General features: G+C 39.2%; 8 protein-coding genes across 8 annotated transcripts; 2 read left to right on the top strand and 6 right to left on the bottom strand. All coding sequences in view use genetic code 12, as the record gives it.

Annotated features, from left to right (window-relative positions):
- Positions 1-77: 77 nt before the first annotated feature.
- Positions 78-1640, bottom strand: I9W82_003559 (RNA-binding GTPase; the record flags this gene model as incomplete). The annotated part of the gene is made up of 1 exon (XM_067692537.1): positions 78-1640. The coding sequence occupies one exon, from the start codon at positions 1638-1640 to the stop codon at positions 78-80; it is 1563 nt and encodes a 520-aa protein (XP_067547957.1).
- A 185-nt stretch (positions 1641-1825) lies between these two features.
- On the bottom strand, positions 1826-2470 carry I9W82_003558 (uncharacterized protein; the record flags this gene model as incomplete). The annotated part of the gene is made up of 1 exon (XM_067692536.1): positions 1826-2470. The coding sequence occupies one exon, from the start codon at positions 2468-2470 to the stop codon at positions 1826-1828; it is 645 nt and encodes a 214-aa protein (XP_067547956.1).
- Positions 2471-2608: 138 nt separating this feature from the next.
- I9W82_003557 (apyrase) lies at positions 2609-4663 on the bottom strand (the record flags this gene model as incomplete). Its single annotated transcript, XM_067692535.1, has 1 exon — positions 2609-4663. One exon carries the CDS (start codon positions 4661-4663, stop codon positions 2609-2611), a length of 2055 nt encoding a protein of 684 aa, XP_067547955.1.
- Positions 4664-4840: 177 nt separating this feature from the next.
- I9W82_003556 (uncharacterized protein) lies at positions 4841-6181 on the top strand (the record flags this gene model as incomplete). Its single annotated transcript, XM_067692534.1, has 1 exon — positions 4841-6181. The coding sequence occupies one exon, from the start codon at positions 4841-4843 to the stop codon at positions 6179-6181; it is 1341 nt and encodes a 446-aa protein (XP_067547954.1).
- A 103-nt stretch (positions 6182-6284) lies between these two features.
- On the bottom strand, positions 6285-13523 carry I9W82_003555 (TFC3; the record flags this gene model as incomplete). Its single annotated transcript, XM_067692533.1, has 2 exons — positions 6285-9207; positions 9670-13523. 2 exons carry the CDS (start codon positions 13521-13523, stop codon positions 6285-6287), a joined length of 6777 nt encoding a protein of 2258 aa, XP_067547953.1.
- Positions 13524-13770: 247 nt separating this feature from the next.
- Positions 13771-14535, top strand: I9W82_003554 (protein-lysine N-methyltransferase; the record flags this gene model as incomplete). Its single annotated transcript, XM_067692532.1, has 1 exon — positions 13771-14535. The coding sequence occupies one exon, from the start codon at positions 13771-13773 to the stop codon at positions 14533-14535; it is 765 nt and encodes a 254-aa protein (XP_067547952.1).
- A 114-nt stretch (positions 14536-14649) lies between these two features.
- EFB1 (translation elongation factor 1 subunit beta) lies at positions 14650-15615 on the bottom strand (the record flags this gene model as incomplete). Its single annotated transcript, XM_067692531.1, has 2 exons — positions 14650-15205; positions 15533-15615. The coding sequence occupies 2 exons, from the start codon at positions 15613-15615 to the stop codon at positions 14650-14652; spliced, it is 639 nt and encodes a 212-aa protein (XP_067547951.1).
- A 230-nt stretch (positions 15616-15845) lies between these two features.
- Positions 15846-17736, bottom strand: I9W82_003552 (Zn(II)2Cys6 transcription factor; the record flags this gene model as incomplete). The annotated part of the gene is made up of 2 exons (XM_067692530.1): positions 15846-17613; positions 17687-17736. 2 exons carry the CDS (start codon positions 17734-17736, stop codon positions 15846-15848), a joined length of 1818 nt encoding a protein of 605 aa, XP_067547950.1.
- Between the last annotated feature and the right edge of the window lie 182 nt (positions 17737-17918).

Below are 17918 nucleotides of genomic sequence, written 5' to 3'. Positions count from 1 at the left end.
ATCGGTACCCAAGCTAGACCAAGATCTCAAGACAAGAATGAAAAAAGAATAGTTGAATTTATTGACCTATATATCGATTATTCAAGACCGAAGTTGTCCCCTAATAGACCATCTAAATCAAATTCCTTTGCCCATGATGTAACAACTGTAGTTTGTTCAACCTTTGGTGGCTCTTTTTCCCCACGCAAAGAGCTCTTTGGCGCATCCGTGCTGGCTTCTGCATCAGCAACGCTCTGCTTCGATGCCTTTGGCAAGGTCCAACCAATTATTCTTCCGTCTCTCCAATCATTGAGTACAGCCATTGCTGCTGCTTCTAAGTTAGGCACACCCCCTTTGCCCAATCTTCCTTTCGTTCTAGCAATATGTATCAAAAAGTGTTTAGCAAACTCTTCTAAATCTGCTGATGGCAATGGTGGCAAGTCGTAATACTTTTTCAATCCTTCAGCCATCTCGGTGTTTTGAGAAAACTTTTTCAAAAGCAATTTAACAGCACCGGTTGGATCGGTAATCGATTTAGGAGGTATAGCTGAAAGCAATGCCAATTTAGCCATTTGTTGCTGTTTCGATTGCTTCTTAGTATTTATAATTTCATCTGGGAAGACAATACCTGGGGAATCCAAAATCTTCAACTTGTTGTCAATTTTGACTTCTCTCATCGATGTAGTTACACCAGCTTGGTTACCTACAGGACATGCCTTGGAATTGTTATTGTGTCTCTTTGTAAGTGCATTGATTATAGATGATTTACCAACATTAGGGTACCCAATTACACCCACGATGATCGACCTCTTCAAGTTGGATTTATTAGCAAAGCTCTTTAATGCTTTCATCAAAGAGTCAGCGGTTATAGTTCCCGTCAACTTTTTATTGAACGATGTGGCATTGGTGGCACCAGGACTAGCCTTTATTGGTAACGTTGGGAATGATGAGTTTAAAAAGTTTAACCACTGGTTTAATGCCTCTGTAGGTACCAAGTCAACTTTATTCAAAAGAAGAATAAGTCTCTTGCCAGGATTTTGCAACACGGCCTGTTCTACCTTTCTCGATCTAGTGGATTCTGGATCTCTTGCATCAAGGACATATAAAACCACATCAGAAGCTTCAACTACCGATTTGAAAATTTTATCATACGACTTGCGTGACTTCTCCAAGCCTGTTTGTTCTTCCTCGTCGTCCTCAACTTCACTCAATTCATACTCCACATCCTCATCAGAATCAATCATATCGTTGTCATCAATATCTTCCTCGCCGTTGTATTCTTTAGCAGCAGATTGTGCGGACTCTAACAAAGCAGCCAATCCATTTGCCCCATCATCATCTGCATCCATTTCTTCAGTCTCCATATCGTCTTCAACATCCTCACCTCTGGCCAAAGCTTCTTCCCTCTCCTTTTGTTTCTGTAATTTAAGCTCCTCTCTTCTCTCCTTTTCCAAACGTCTGCTCTCCTCTAGTTCAGATACAATCTGGTCTTTATAAGGGAAACTTGCGGGGATTCCTGGGTCTTTTCTGTGTCTTGATTTCCAAGTTACGTCCTTTTTAGCTATTTTCTTATCCTTTCTTCTTTTAGCTGCGGCTTTCTTTTTAATACCCTCTCTCATACGAGTGGTTACTCTTTTGGAGGTTGGCTTTTTAACTCTCATGATCGTGGTGTGCTTAGTGAAGGAAACAGGAGTAATGAATCAATCATAAAGGAGATGAGATGTCTTAAAATGCGAAGAGGTAAAAAAAGAAAAAAATTGTTTGTTAAGACAAAATGACACAAAGATAGATTTACCTACACAGATATATGATATACAAACAACCTTTGGTTATCACTGATGTAAGATCACATTGAAACTTCAATTTCAATATCGGTCTCGCTCTCTTCTCCCTCACTTGGTCTCTTGCGCCCAATATCAAAATTATGTTTCCTATTTTTGACATTGCTAGGTTTCAGGTAGCCTACATGCTCACCAAGATCCTTCTGTGCTTGCTTGACAACTTTCTCCTTTTCGACATTACCTATTTGAGCGATCTTAGCTTCCTCGTCTTCCTTCTTTTCATCAAAATATCTAATCCTTCCTACAGGTTTCTCCGAGGCGGAGGGCCCTTTCAAAACCGAGTTAACAAGACCCTTGGGCTTCTGTACTTCAAGTTGAATGTTTTGCAATGGCAAATTTCCCTGCGCTTTGGATTCCATCACAGTAGATTCAGATTGGACCTCATTAGCAGACACGAGTGCACCACCCGGAGGCGGAGAGTTTAATCTCAACTCTTGAAGGTCTTTTGATAATAACCTGTTTAGTAACTTTTGTTTCACAGTGGTCTTGAAGTTGTTTTTAACTGTAGGTACCTTCCACAACACATAGTCAGTGCCTTTCCTGATATCCTCGGGTGTGAAAACGATCTCAACTGAGTCTTTAAACGGCACAACGGCGGATTCGATGACTCCCGCAAGAAACCAAAACAAGCAAATGGGGATGACTCGCATATTGAAAAGGTGGTAGATGATATTTGGGAAGAAGGCAAAGAGTCCAACCTGACAGGATTTGTTCCGTTGCGTACGGAAATTATAGTGTAGCAGACGGCATACCAAACAAGCGCATTTAATAAACATTCTTTTTCTAATTTAGTCTATGGATGATTTGGATTTATAAGAAGAAAGATTACTCAAGCTTCTCGATAACGCCTCCCTACTCTTTCTCTCAGGAGCTTGATAGAAATTACCCCTATTTGGAACAACGAATGGCCGATTCAAGAAATCATTAATCTTTGCATTGTAGTTTTTGTTAGAGGACACTGGACTTGATGAATTGAAACGTGGGGCTGGAGCATCGTCAAAATCTTCATTTAAACCAATCGCCAGTCTGGTACGTAAGACTGATCCGCCGAAGATGGGAGCTGCATCTTGAAGCGAGGGTGACGAATCATTATGCCCACCGACACCTTCTTCAAGGATAATGTTCTGGTCAATGTAATCGTAATATAAGTATTTGTTGACAAGATTGTCTAGTCCAGGGACTTTAGAAGCTAAGCTCGCGATTCCTTTTCGTATCAGTACCGGGACTCTAAACCTCCTGATTTTCCCCTTCCAATTTCCAAAGTATCCAGGAGCAAACGTGTACAACAAAAATCCTAAAAAGAAGAAAACAATTATTGAATAGAATGCAGTACCCAATGGAGAATCACTTTCATCATCGCTATCATATTCAGATGCATATGATTTAGAAAGTGCTCCACCAGGAACAAATGCCTTACCAGAGATCTCGCTGGGATATATTCCGATCTCCATTTTTTCTTTGGCATCTGAGGGGTCAATTTGAGATGAAGCAAACAATAACATCTTACCCAATGTCCATGATAATTCTTCTCCGCCAACAGAGTCAGCAGACTTAAAGGGCACGTGTTTACCAGTGACATCATCCGATTTCTTACCATCGGCATCTGCTTCAAACCCAATTCGTGGAAGTTCAAATCCTTCATGAAGAATATTCATCACCCAGCTAGCTTTGAAACATGCATCCTTTAAAAACTTGTCAGGGTCAAGATTTGAATAATCGCCTTTCTCAGCATTCTTTAATATTGTGTCCCAATTGTTTTCGCAAAATTCCTTCACTTTTAAATTGAATGCTTTGTAGTCATATTCACCACCACTATGGAAAATGTCGTTTGCAGTATACCAGTATTCAGATATTCCAACAAACTTGTCCTTTTCAAAATCCATCTTGGGACCATGTACACCGTTGAATAAACATGGCTCATCCTCACAGGGTATCGATTTCATCAACAAAGGGTAAATTGATTTTACACACATTTCATAATTACCCACCCCATTTATCTTGTAAGATTTTCCATCCAACTTGTAGTCTATCGTAGCTCCCTTTGGCAAACAAGGGTCATTGATCTTGTTTGAATTCTCGTTAACCAATGACAAGTTGATCATCTGCTCAATGAATCTCCTCCTGGCTTCATTTGCACCAAACCCAAGCCACGTCTCAACAAAAACATTCCACTTTTGAGTCTCACCGTTAATGTTACGTAGTATCACTTTTGAAATATCATTACTGTGCTTTTCAATTTGCTCCTTAGAGGAGGGGACAAATGCAATCTGTGTTGAAGCACCACCCATATCCATAAACCCAATAGAGTCATGATTTTCCAGTTTTGAGTCGTAATTGTTGAATTGACCCATCAAATAGTTTAGCCCTAGCCAACCGTATATTCCCTCTGTAGATCCATCAATTGTTTGAACAAAGTTTTCACAATCAGGTAAATAAAACTTTGTGTTTCTCCTAATACTGGAGCAAGTTTCGGCTAATATGCTTTTCCTTGTCTTCTTTGGCAACAACCGCATCCCTGCGGTACTCAATACAAACACAGGTGTTTCGGGATGTTTTTCACTTGGAATAATCGCTTCAGCAAATTTCATCAACTCGGAATAATGCTTCGACCATATTTGTTTTATTTGCCCTCTAGATTGAAAAGTTGAAATCCCTGGTGATATCTTCTTTGTCCAGTCTTTATGTAGTGAGATTTTGGGGGGTGATTGTAGGATTGCAGGATCAGTAGACTTTGACTTTGACTGTGACTTCGGGTTTTCCCAATTATAGATCTGGATTCTGGAACCAGAGGACCCTGAATCAATAACAATACCATACTTTTGGTCTTCCGTGCGTTTCAGCATGACGTTGGTGGGCGGTGTATACAGTAATTCGATGTCTTGACACTTTTATCTAAAAATAGCGAAAAATTCCCAGTGCCACGCGACTTTGCGCCGACCGCAAAACATACTTGAGAAACAGAGTAATTATACGCATCCAGAGCTATTTGCATCTCCATATAACAGGTCAATCTCAAAGACATGATAGTGCTTCCACATACACCACCCGTGCCAATCCAGTTAAATGACCCTAGCCCCGCATTACCCCAAAGTATTCTAACCTTGCGTTCTTCGTTGCAAGTACCTAGCCTCTCCAATTACAACGAATCGGTAAGGTATGTGGTAAACCTTGAACAATACCTCGATGCAATTATCGATCTACTGAAGTCAATGGATACAACTGTGTCTATCAGTACAAATATTCCTTGGTCTGATTTAAACAAGGGTGATGCCAAACTAAAATTGTTCAAAGTGAAGTCAAACAAAGCCATAGTCCATAAATGGACCCTACACAATGAGCTTTCAATGACATTGATATCCATCTCCTTGATATATCACAGGGTGGCCTCGGAGTTGTCGAATGATACCATCAATATGAACGTAGAACCTCCTTCTAAACCTGAAGATTACAACGAAAACTGGAAGCAGGTGATGAGTTTGTACAAGAATTCGATGTCGGTGATTTTGCTTGCTGAGAATATGGTAGGAGAGACGGAATTGTCCAATGAAGAGGTTCTACTGGTCAACCGCACCATTTATCACTTTATCTCAAAGATAACAGACATTTCAATACAAATGTCAATACTATCGAAATTCTTGTGGTTTAGCAGATACACTTTTGATCAAAGTGAAGAGGTTGCGTGTGAAAACAGTACTACATTGGCAAAAGTTGCAATATACTGCATGAATGAGCTTGATGTAGTTCAACGACTACTCGAGGACCTAAACACCTCAGTCGAAAATGGTATAAAGACCGGCTCAGGAATTATAAATCTTGATTACACAGACTGGGATGCGTATTTAAAAGTTGTCAGAAAATACGTAAGTGCTTATGCCGGTTTTTATTTAGCCATGCAGAACTACCACGACAACAAATATGGCAATGCGCTCGGATTGATTCAGTTTAGCTTATTGTCATTACAAAGTAAAAAGGACCTTCCTTCGTCATCATTTCTTAATAAGAAGGTTACTTTGAAACATTTTCGAGGCAAAGTGTCACAACGCAAGCAAGAGAATTTACTTCTGAATTTAAACTCCGTGTCCACATTAAATATCAACAAATCAGCATTCAATGGTAAATCAGGGATAGTTTTGAATGACTTGTCTTACTTATTTGACCAACTCATTAGATTGAATTTGAAAGTCTCACTGGAAAATAATACCCTACATTTTGACGAAATTGTGCATTGGTCCGAAATCAACAATGATTCTAAATGGCCCATGGGCTGCAAAATACCAGTCTCCAACGTTGAAGCTTATGCACCGAAAAGTAAGGATGAAAAAGTTGACCAAGACTATTTCGGTCGTGGGGAATATTATTAACTGCAATTGGCGAAAATGAGAGGATGTAAAAATACGAATTTGCATAAGACATTTGTAGAAATAAAAATACACACCCACGAATATACTGAAACGAATTCCTTGACTAGATGTAAAACATGGTGTTTCTAATTCCTGAAGCCACGTTATCGCCCAACCTCTTTTTGAATTCGTCGAGTAGTGAAAGGCCTGTAGGCCCTCCATCTTTCATTCCAGATCCAACATAATATCTTCCCCGAGTACACAAAAGATCGGCATAATAAGCTGCTGGCACCACCTTGACACTCTTTGTAGCCCTTCCAAAAGTGTGGCAAAGATTATAAGTGATTCTTTGTATGTCGTCAGAACTGTAATTATTCTCATCATGTAAAACGTAGTAATGTGCTGGAATACCAGTACCTTGTAAGGCTTGTTGAGACTGGATATAAAAGTCGAAAAATGAAATGGAGGTGATGCCACGATCAATGGTAGTTCCAGGAATGACATTATCATTTGAAGTAACAGCAATCTTTTTCTTTGTCACTGGATCGGTTGCATTTTGTTCAAGAGGAATGAAACGTGTATGGTGTCTCTTGACAACTATCATGAAAGTAATCTTGGGGTTGTAGGTGGGCATATTGTGTTGCTTACCATACTGAACAAAAGCTGCCTTGACTTTGGGCAACTCTTCTTTTAAAGAAGTGTAGTACTGACCTTCAGAAACACCATCACGATAGAACAACACTTTTGAAGGGAGCGCTTTGACCTTCTTATGGAAGTTTTCCAATCTTTCATACACCATGGACTTGATATCAGCGATCATCTCACGACCTCCTGCTTGGACTCGCAACGACCCTGGGAATTTATTGAAAATTCCATCCTCGCTTCCAACAACAGCGGCAACAGAGACCGAGTCCTTGCTCATTTGACCTGTGGGGTGGGTGACATCTGCACCTAGGATAAACACTGGAACCTTTTTATTGTCAAACAAGCCAACACTATTAGCCACGGACAATCTATGATTAGAACCTCCTAGTTTTAAGTTGATTTTCATGGCCAATTGTGCAAACAAGGTCATGTCAAACTTGTCAAACTTCTTCTTGGTAAATGTGTCCAAAATAACACAACTATTGTTCAATCCTGCTTTCAAATCAGCTGCTCTTTTCACAGCACGATAGTATTTGGTATCTTTAGACGGTAATACAGCAATCATGTAGTCGCACTTATCTTTTAATTTAGCAATCTGAAATAACCCCACAATCAGCCTCTCAAGCAGCTCTTCGTCCCTAACACTTTCCGAATCCAAATCAACAGAATACTTTCTAAATTTATCTCCAACATTCTTAATACCTAATCTATTCAACTCTTTAAATAAAATTGAGCATGCTTCAGCCAAGTCATCCTTCTTTCTTGCTAAAAATTGATTTTTCAAAATAAAGACACCAAATGTGTAAATACTCTTTGTCTTCGGTGCTTCAACAAACTGAGCACTCTCAAGATTCCAGTTACCTTTGGTTTTTTCGGTTTTACCATTAAAAGTTTCTTCCTTAAAAGTGATCTTTTTGTTTTTGTACTCGATTCCTGGTGCTGTCAATACTCTAGCAGGAACTCTGGTGAATTTGGAATCAACAGTACCAAAGTCAACATCATTAAAGGTTAATGATTTCTGTTGGGCAATTAATTTTGCTTTATCCATTGGTCTCATTGCAGTGAGTCTAATTATAGTTCTTGTGTCCCAAACCTCTCCGGTAAACTGTTGATGTGGTACAATAAAAGCAACTTCCATAGGTAAGTACGCAGATGGACCAATTTTAAGCAAAGGCAATGTAGGATGCTTTAACTTTATACCCCATCTGGTTTCAAAATAACTAGCCACAGAAACCACCTTTCCTTCTGACTCCTCGAATTCAAGAGTTTTTGCATTATCTTTGAAATTTAATCCTTGGACTGCTTTACCGGAAATTTTCTTGAGATAGTTTCTGTAAATTTTAACACCCTTTAAGAACGGTTGCACCCTTCTGAGATCAGATTCTGTTGGCGTCTGTGATAATCCAAGATAGTCTTTGACCAAATCGATTACACTCATTGGCTGACCATCAGACTTGAACGCCTTATAAAAGATGGCTGGAGTAGGATTAAGGTTGAGTCTGATGCTGTTAAAAGAGCTTCTCACAGAAACAAAGGTTCCTAACGTGATAAACAAACCTTGTTGAAAATCTTCAACTGGCGTACTCTTGTCAAAGAAGAAAAACTTGTTTGAGCCCAATCCAACAACGCTCTTATTTTCTAACACTTTTGATCCAATCACAGATATCAAGGCATTTGTATACTCTGTAACTTCTTGAAAGTCTTTTGTATACTTTTGCAAAGTAGAGTATTTGATCAAGTCATCAAACTTAAGTTCCTTGACGAACTGCACTTTGATAGACACTGATTTTTCCGGAACCGGGTAAATAGCAACATCCTCTACCGGTAAGGGCACCTTTGAGTATAGCATATGGAAATCGCGATAATAAATCTGAGGACGCTTACTCTTGAAAGGCTCAATGTTGAACAAGTAGTTACTAACTGCATCCTTGACTTTCAAAGTAGGTCGCTTGCCAAATTTCTTATCTTTTGTATCTTTCTTATCACCTTCTTCTTGAACGTCTACAAAATAGACGTACAATTTCAACCCTGCCACTTGGTACTGAAAATAATTTGTTCCAATTTCAGTTTTCACACCAGCACTTCCATAATCATGTCTCAATGCAATCTTGTATGCATCGGATTCAATTTCGGATGAATGCTCCAGTTTATACTTTTGCAAAGCTTTCAAAGCATCTTCATTCGACGCTTTCTGCTCGAAATTGACATTGACATCACTGATTTTATACAAGCTGTGACCAGCAGCACCTCCTCTACCACCTCTGCCAGCTCCACCACCACGGGAGTCTCCTTGGGAAAAGCCACCCCTGCCGCGACCTCCAGCCCCTCCTCTGCCTCTGCCTCTACCTCTACCAGTTGCTCCACCCATTGAATTTATTGAGCTAGATTTAGAATTTGGATGACTTCACAATGAACTTCTCTTGTGAGGTAGATTAGTAAAGTTTAGTTGTTAACAAGTACCTCAATTGATGTGTTTGGTAAATCAGTTAGCTCAGGGGTAAAAGAAGAAAGTAAGAACAATGTGCGAATTGGTTTAGATTATAAAACGTGGAGATTACACAAAATTGGAAATGTAACCACAAATTTTCTTTATAGGTAATTATAATTAAAGATATCCAACAAAGGATTTGAATGGAGCAAAGCTGCCTTTGAATCAAGTGGTTGATTATACACTCCTAGAGACACTACGAAATTGAAATTTGTAAAAATTGTCATTACTTCTCTTCAAAAAGTAACCCCATTGAACCGAAGCTAAAGCTTCGCCTTATTAGACCAAGCTGTAGATAAAAGAGTTTCCCTACCAGAGACAACCCTGCTCCTATGTAGACAAATTCTTCATATATTATTCAGCAAACTAATCATACCCAAATAGTGATAACCAGTTACATGTAGTCGTCACTCCCAAATAATCACCCATCTCGATACACTTGGAATCAATGAGCCATCGCATTATAACGTCAAATTCATCCACAGTTAATAAATTGTGCACCTTACCATACAAATGTGCAGCGGGAATCCCAGGTCGGTAGTGAATGATGTATAATAATGAAACGATTATATGAGTCCATAATTTCCCTTCGATGTGGCCATCAATATCTACCCATGCATACGAGCATGGCTCGCTCACCGGTACTCGCACTTTCGTGACTGATTGAGTAATTGGGTCATTAGTTGGCCCTTTGAACACCACCAAATCACATTTCAAAGCATCTTTATCCATCGACCTAGATTCATACCCTTCAAACACATAGTCGCTATCAATGTGACCCAAGGAGATCCCATTCAAGGAGACCAAGCACAACAATTCAGCAACACTACCGTCTTCTATACCTTGAGACAATATCATGCCTCTTTGTGATTTCATTACCTCCTTGGCATTTTCCTTAAACAAGTCTGCCTGCTTGAAAAACGAGACTGAACATTTAGAAGTTAAGCCAGCATAGACCTTCTCAGTTAGCTTGAACTGACTTGTTTCTTCATCTACCCGAACAATCTCCTTTTCATTCTCCATTTCAGCGAGTGCTGACTCTACGTCTGTGGGATTGAAACGAGACAATATTTCTTTGATTGGTTTTGAATGTTTCTTGTTTGGATGTCTGTACACCGACTTTACAGTAGCTTTGACTTTGTCTAAAGGATGTGACACTAATTCCTGTGGGACACTGTAGAAAAATGGTGTATTTGCAAGTGCTTCCTCCTTTTGCTTCATAGAGTCGGAGTCAATTAAGTCGAACAAATCAGGTTGAATCTCAAATGTCTGTTTTTTGGTATAGTTGAATAGATTGTCCTCCAACGTGCGATAAAGCGGGAACTTGTCCTGCACTTCAATTTTAGAAGTATCAAAGTTTGCCCATAATTCGAGGTAAAAAGCAAGGTCTATAGTCTCTAAATCCTCAACCAAGATATACTGCTCGTCGATGCCTTTCATCACCACTCGTTCAAACTCTTCCACCCCCTTATTGACGGCGTCAAGACCACCAACCAGCTTTCTGACATGTACCCATGTACGCTTTAATGACCTGGCGTCAGTATCTTTGAATAATGAAGACACCAGATCATAATCAATATACGACTTGTTAAATGCTTTGCAGATGCATATTGCTCTAAAAAGACTGGTGATGTCACTAATATCAAACTCAGTTTTAACTTTACGACCCTTTCGTTCCCGTGGATATCTCTTTCTTTTAGCTTTGCTCTTTTTGCCAGCTGGGGGTCTGGATGTAGTTGTGTCTAGTTCAAATGTAGCCAATTGATCTTCAAATTTTCCAGGATATTCAGAAACAGCGGAAAAGTTGGTACCCAAATCCAAAACATTATCAAGTTCGAGTTCTCCACGTTGTGCTCGACCACGACTTCTCTTGTTCTTGCTTTCACTATTCAATGAGGTTAATCTCAGAGTTCTCCTCTTTAAAGCATCCCTGGTATTGACAAGGGTATATTCAGTTTCCACAAATCGACGTGGTATTGGAGCTCTCTCTGAGGTGTTTGAAGTTGGTTCTTTACTCTTTGACTTGATTTTATCAATAAACTCATCCAGAGGTCGATGTTTGGGATCATTTATAATTATTAATCTTCGATTAACAGTCCTTCCACTTTGAATGAGCGGAATCACTTGTACTTCAATCACGCCAGTTTGAGCAAGCTTATTCAAATCACGAGCAATTGTTTTGATATCAGTTGGTTTGTCCAGTTTGATTCTTTGATCAAGCATTCTACCTAATTTTGCACTGGTGAATGTTGCTCCACCTAATTCGATAATCAATTGGATAAACTGATCACGTCTGAAAGCACCCCTTACATCCGCTTCATCGATCTGTGATTTCTCTTGTTCCTTTTTAACGCGGGTGTTCTTTTGCCGTTGAGTGATTTGAGGAGTAAACACTCGATTAGACGAGCCTATATTTGAAGATTGTTCTGGTTTATGATCCTCACTTTTCAGTTCATTGTCTCCATCTTCAACTTGTTTGTCATCTCTCGAAGGCTTTTCAATCTTAACTTTCACATTTGACTTTGCCTCCACGTCATCGCTTTTTTCCAGCTTTTCATCTTCTGGAGTGTAATCCAGTTCCTGATCTTCATCATCGTGCATCGAAATGTCATGATCTGCAGAGTCCAAAGATGTACTCTCACTCACCTTATTTTTCCCTCTCGTACGTAACCTACGTCTCTTTGGAGGTGGCTCGACTATCTCATCAGCATCCTTTTTGTCTCTTTTCCTTGATGTAGTTTTGACTTTAACCGTATTGTCATCATTAGGCTCCGATATTTCCCTCTCAGCATCCAAATTTCCACCTTGGCGAACAAAATCTGGAATGCCAAGCAAAGGTCCACTCATTACCTTCTCAAGCTTTACATAAAACTTCTTCTCTAACGTACTTAAAGGCTTGTCTAGTAGTTTCCTTTCCGGTCGCTTCTTTTTATGAGACTTTGACAATTTAGCTCTGAAATTATCAATTGAATAGTACCGATAAAATTTAAGTCTTCCATCAGATTCACTTTGCTTGACGATTGCTGTCGTCTTGTGTTCCGGTGGGTAGCTCAAAAGTGGTTCTAGACCACCATCTTTGGACAAATAGTCAGTATTCTTTTCAAGTAGCCTGATAATTTGGCGATGCTTGACATCACCCAGAATTGAGGTTACAATATCCCTCGAAGTTAGTCCTTGGCTCCCTGAGTTCCTAATTGTTTCATACACTTGTGCAGTAAATGGGAAAAGGTCATTGAAACTTGCGGTCGTATACTCCTCGTCATTATCTTCGTCGTCATCATCAGAATTCTCATTTGATTCCCCATTCATAACACTTAAATCCCATAAATCAAATTCTGCTTCCTGACTTGGCAAATCCTTCACTAACCTTAACGCATAATGCTTCCTTCCAGGGTAGACCTGGTCTTCAACATCGATTTTTTCAATATATCCATGTTCACACAAGTTTAAAATCACTGATCCAAACAACCTCGAGGCTGCAACATTTCGGTTCATTTTCAATTCCACCTTCATATCTCGGAAAGTTCTCACATTATTTTGTGCTTGCTTTAAGGAATTCATAATGAACTTTCTCATCTTTACTGGCGTATGATCAAATCCCTGTTCTTCTTCATCACCTTTGCTGGCTTTCGAAGCGTCACCAAATTTATAGTGGACAGCCCAAGTACTATGTATCCTCTTCTCCTCATAGAACCTGTGTTCCTTCACTATTAAACCTGCTTCTTCCAATTTGCTTAGTCTTGCAGTCATTGATCGCTTGTCCTGCCCTGTAGTCAGTGGTAAATCACTCGCCCAAGTTCCCTTAGATCCATTTCTAGCAATCTCTTGTAGCAATTGGTAAGGAAAGACTCCAAGGGTAAAGATAAACTTTTTGTTATTGGACACTCCTGTTAGATAGTAGCATTGGGTCTCTTCTGTAGGGAGAACTCTTAATTCCTCGGGCTTCTCTTGCTTGGCGATAAACGATGGATAGCTCGATTCAATAGTAATTGGGTCCTTATCATAAGTGACGTAAAACTTTACCTCCTCTCGTCCGTGTTCATCTATATAGTCAAAAAAGAGCCATTTCCAAATGGTATCTTTCTGAAAGTCATCCAACTCTTGCTCTTGTTTGAACCAGTGTTGGATTACTTGCCATAGTTCCGACAAAAGCATCCCTCGAAACCCGGAAAAGGATAACTTCTCGGCTGTGAATGCAACTGTCTCATATGGAGTATAAGGGAACAGCATTGCGAATGAGTAACTAAGCCAAAGTAGAGTTGTGAGTATGGTGGACGGGGGGAGCTTGTTTTTGTTTTTTTATCTTGCAATTACGTAATCTCTGACTTAAGCAATCAATTTTTTAAACTTTTTTAATTTTCTTTTTATTCTCGTTGCTTTTCTCTCTCACAATTTTTTTTGCATTTGGTTGCATTCACTTACCGACTTCTTTTGCAACTTTTTTTATTTTACGAACTTTGGTTCAAGCACAAAACACATGACGGATTTTGACGACGAGCCTATCACACTCTCAGCTCATGCTTTGGCCGCCTTGAGGGAATTCCAGGTTGAGGAGAAACAACGTCTTGAAAAATTTGAGTCTTTATACAAGGCATCAGAGAACAAATTCGATGAGCAGCAACACGCAAAACCAGTTGAGGTGAAAATAGACGATTTTAAAGAAGATTGGCAGTTGTCACAATTTTGGTATGACGATGATACTGCAAAAACATTGGGCAAAGCATTACTAGAGGGAGCTGATGAGGATACTGTTATTGTTGTTGCGTCTGCTCCTTCCGTGTATGCTGCAATCAAACAATTCCCCGAGGATGAGATACCCACAAAGCATATTTATTTGTTGGAATACGATTCGAGATTTAAAGTTTTGGCTGGTAGTGAGCATTTTAGTCTGTACGATTATAACAAGCCTGATGAGATCCCTGGACATTTGAGACACAAATGTCATCGTCTTCTCATAGATCCACCATTTTTAGAACCAGATTGTCAAACAAAGAGCGCACAAGCGGCAAAGAATTTGTTAGTGAAGGAAGATGAGCGTCAAGAAAGAACAAAGTCGGGGGATATAAAGTATAAGTTGATTTCCTCAACTGGTGAACGAATGCACGATGTTGTTACTAATCATTATCCTGGCACCAAAATTACAAACTTTTACCCAGAACACAAGAATGGATTAAGCAATGAGTTTAGATGTTACGCCACTTTTGAATGCTCACACTGGAAGTTCACTAACGAAGACAATTAGAGATATTTAGACTTACATTATATAGACGTTATCAATCATTAAAGATTTTTACTTACCTCATTACACTTTTTAAGCATTTTCTTTGAGAAAAAAAAGTTTCTAGTTCCAAACTACTTACAATTTTTGCATAGCAGCAATATCGGTAGATTGGACGTGGTCTTCATCTTCTTCAACAGCAGCTTGTAAGTCATCCAATGAAACCAAAGCATCTTCAACAACCAAGTTGATTTGCAATTTCTTGATACCGAAACCAACTGGGATCCATTGGTGAGCACCCCAAGTCAAACCTTCAATTTCAATCTTTTTAACGTTTTCCAACAATTCGTCCAAGTTGGTTTCGTCATCCCATGGCTTAACATCCAAAGTAACAATGGATTTAGCAGCTGGTTTTGGACCCTTGGCAGCCTTCTTGGCGGCGTATTCAGCTAATCTTTGTTGCTTCAATTTTTCAGCTTCTTCGTCAACTTCTTCGTCATCTGAACCAAACAAGTCAACGTCATCGTCATCCTCTTCAGCAGCAGCAGAAGCAGAAGCACCGGAAGCCTTACCAGCTGGCAATGAATCGAATTCTTCAGTGAATGAAGCAATGTGGTTGAACCATCTGGTGAAGTTTGGGTATTCCTTTTGGAAAGCCTTGTAGGCAGATACATCAGCTTGGGTAGCTTCAGCACTAAAAGACACGGTTAGTATATACTGTAATCAAACGCTGCTTCTCCTTTCCCCCATTTAAACGTTGTAGATTAGTAGTCAGATAATAGATTTAAATCTCCTTTGTCACTCATGCGGTGGGTCTTGAATCCACCTCATAAACACGGACCAAAGATTATGATCATCATTGTAATCGAAAACGAATTGTCAATTGACAAGTGGAAGTCCAATTGATTGATTGGGAACACTGAAATTTGTCAATGTTGCTAAAGAAATGGGTAAAAAAAGAAAAAACTAAGCGAAGGGGATCAAATGAAGGGCTTTTTCAAAAGCAATTGGACACACATACCCGTTGTCAACGTATGACTTGTCCTTCAACAAATCATTCAATGATTTGATGGTTTCAACAGATTTGAAATCAGTGTATGGCATTATGTTGTGATGTGATTGAGAATTGTTTTCTGTTAAAAAGAAAAAGAAAGGATATGAGAAGAAGAAAATTTTATTATTCCTTATAACTTTTGATGATGAGAAAATTTTTTTCTCTTTCGTTGGGAGAGCTCTTCTTCTTGTGATGCTACCACGTTGCGACAATTGAAATTTTCTCTATATACAGTACACTAAAGGTACAGTAGTTATGTATAATTGAATGCTGCACAAGTCTATAAAGGCAAATAATCAACTCCTTTTCCTAACCAATCTGTCAAATACTCTTCTTGAGTTATACCTTGATCCCAAACATTCAAAACAATATCCTTTAATGATGCAGTAGTACCCATTTTCGTATTTTCATAAAGATTATCCATAAATTTAATCAAATACGATTGTTCCCAGTCAGTTTTGCATTCGCAGCCAATAGCATACACAGGCCACACCATTTGTGTAACCAATGACGATTTGGGATCCATTTGGTCATATGTGTGGATAAATTCAGTGGTTAATTTTTGATTGGTTGTGATATAGTCATCTGGTTCAATAACTCTGTTTAAAGTGATCCAAACTGCCAACGACCAGCATAAAGCACATTTCAAACGATTCATGTAGGGTTCCATACTGTCCTTGTCATAGCCCAAAACGTAATCGCGATAGTTCACCAATGAATATCGTATCCTTGTGTATACAACTCTCTTATCCTCGGATGTTAGTAGCTTGTTATACTTTTTATTTCGCAATTGGCACACCTCAGCCATTGCGACAAATATCTCTCCAGGACACCCCATCATTTTTGACGTAGATATATCATCTGTTCCTTTTCCGTACCATTGAGGTAGACAAAATGGATCACGACAATCGGGTGATACAATTGCACTAACTGTATCGTACCAGCTAAGTACAACCGCTAGTGACCGTCTCTTATCGCTTGTTTTCAATAACTCGTTGTAGAATACCGGATCTTTACATATACTAGCAAATATCTTAAAAAACTCCCTCGAAATTGAGCTTTTGCCCTTTTCAAGAACTGCAAAGAGCAAGTGTACGTTCATAAGCACCAATATAACAAAGTAACTTATATGTTTCTTGTTCAGATCAGTCGTTGCGTCATCTGCATCTTGCAGTTTATTCATCTTGTTTGAATTCTCACGAATGTAGTGAATTAAATGATCCATAGTGTTGTTTATATGAGCAAGACCCTTTTGATAGAGGTCATTCCCACCAGCTCGACTTTCGTACAAATGAATGCATGCCAATGAGATGAAACAGCTTCTAGCAATATCAAAATCACAATACTGTAGTGCCAAATCAGGCCATGGTGATTTTGGATGTCCATCCAATAACGGCAACAACTTTTTAAAGAAATGTTTCAACATCATGTTCTCTTCTTGATGACTCATGGCAAATAAAGTCACTGTATCTGGCGGTGCTGCTAATGTGTTACCAGGAGAGCCTTGAGCGTCAGCGTTGTTGAGCAACAACTTGTGATTAGCATCAAATATTTGACTCTTGTCCATAAAATCAATAATTTGAAAGTCAAAATTGGCAAAGTCGTTTAATGGAGGTGATATCTGACTATCAGAAAGATAATCACTGGTTCTTGGATCATTCATTGATGAAAAAAGCGATTGAAGATCTTCAAATAATGTGCTACTAAAGTGGTTCAAGTTGGCGCCAGATGAAGTAGCTTCAAGTAAAGGCGTCAGCACAGTCTGAGGTTCCCTAGGTATATGCGGGAACTCACTCTGGGAAGGAGTATCTAGAAGCGTAGTGGAACCCAGTGCTGGAGCTTTATCTTTGTCAATTTTTCTCACCACCACTTCCTCCTTCGACTCCTCTTTCTCTAATGGAATCTGTGTTTTCTTCTTTTTTCCACCACCACTACCACCACCTTGTTGAAAGAAATCAAAAGAGACTCGTAGTCCATACCCTTCGCATTTTCGACCTGTATTTTTACAGTTGTTACATTCCGGTTTCGCTTCATCACATTTTCTATGCCTGTTTAAAAAGTGTGGGGTGTTTGTTAGTAACAAAATATAATGTGCGGAGATTGGGGTAACACGTGACATACCGTTTTTTACAGGTCCAACATCCTGTTCTGACTCTTGTGATCTTTCCCATTGCTTATTTGAGTGATAAATAAAGAATTAGTTATAGAATGAAAGATTGCAACGGTTATTTTGTTGAGTATTTTTTATTGTTATTATTTGATAATAAATCCGCCCTTTTAAGAAGCAGAAGAAATGTTATTTTTCCGCGACAACGTCTAACGGCTGTGATGGGCAATCAAATCGTAACTGATA

Source organism: Candida metapsilosis (assembly GCF_017655625.1).
Source record: "Candida metapsilosis strain BP57 chromosome Unknown scaffold4, whole genome shotgun sequence".
Classification (NCBI taxonomy): Eukaryota; Fungi; Ascomycota; class Pichiomycetes; order Serinales; family Debaryomycetaceae; genus Lodderomyces; species Lodderomyces metapsilosis.
Note: the sequence above shows the minus strand (reverse complement) of the source record. Positions and strands in the feature narration are given on the sequence as shown.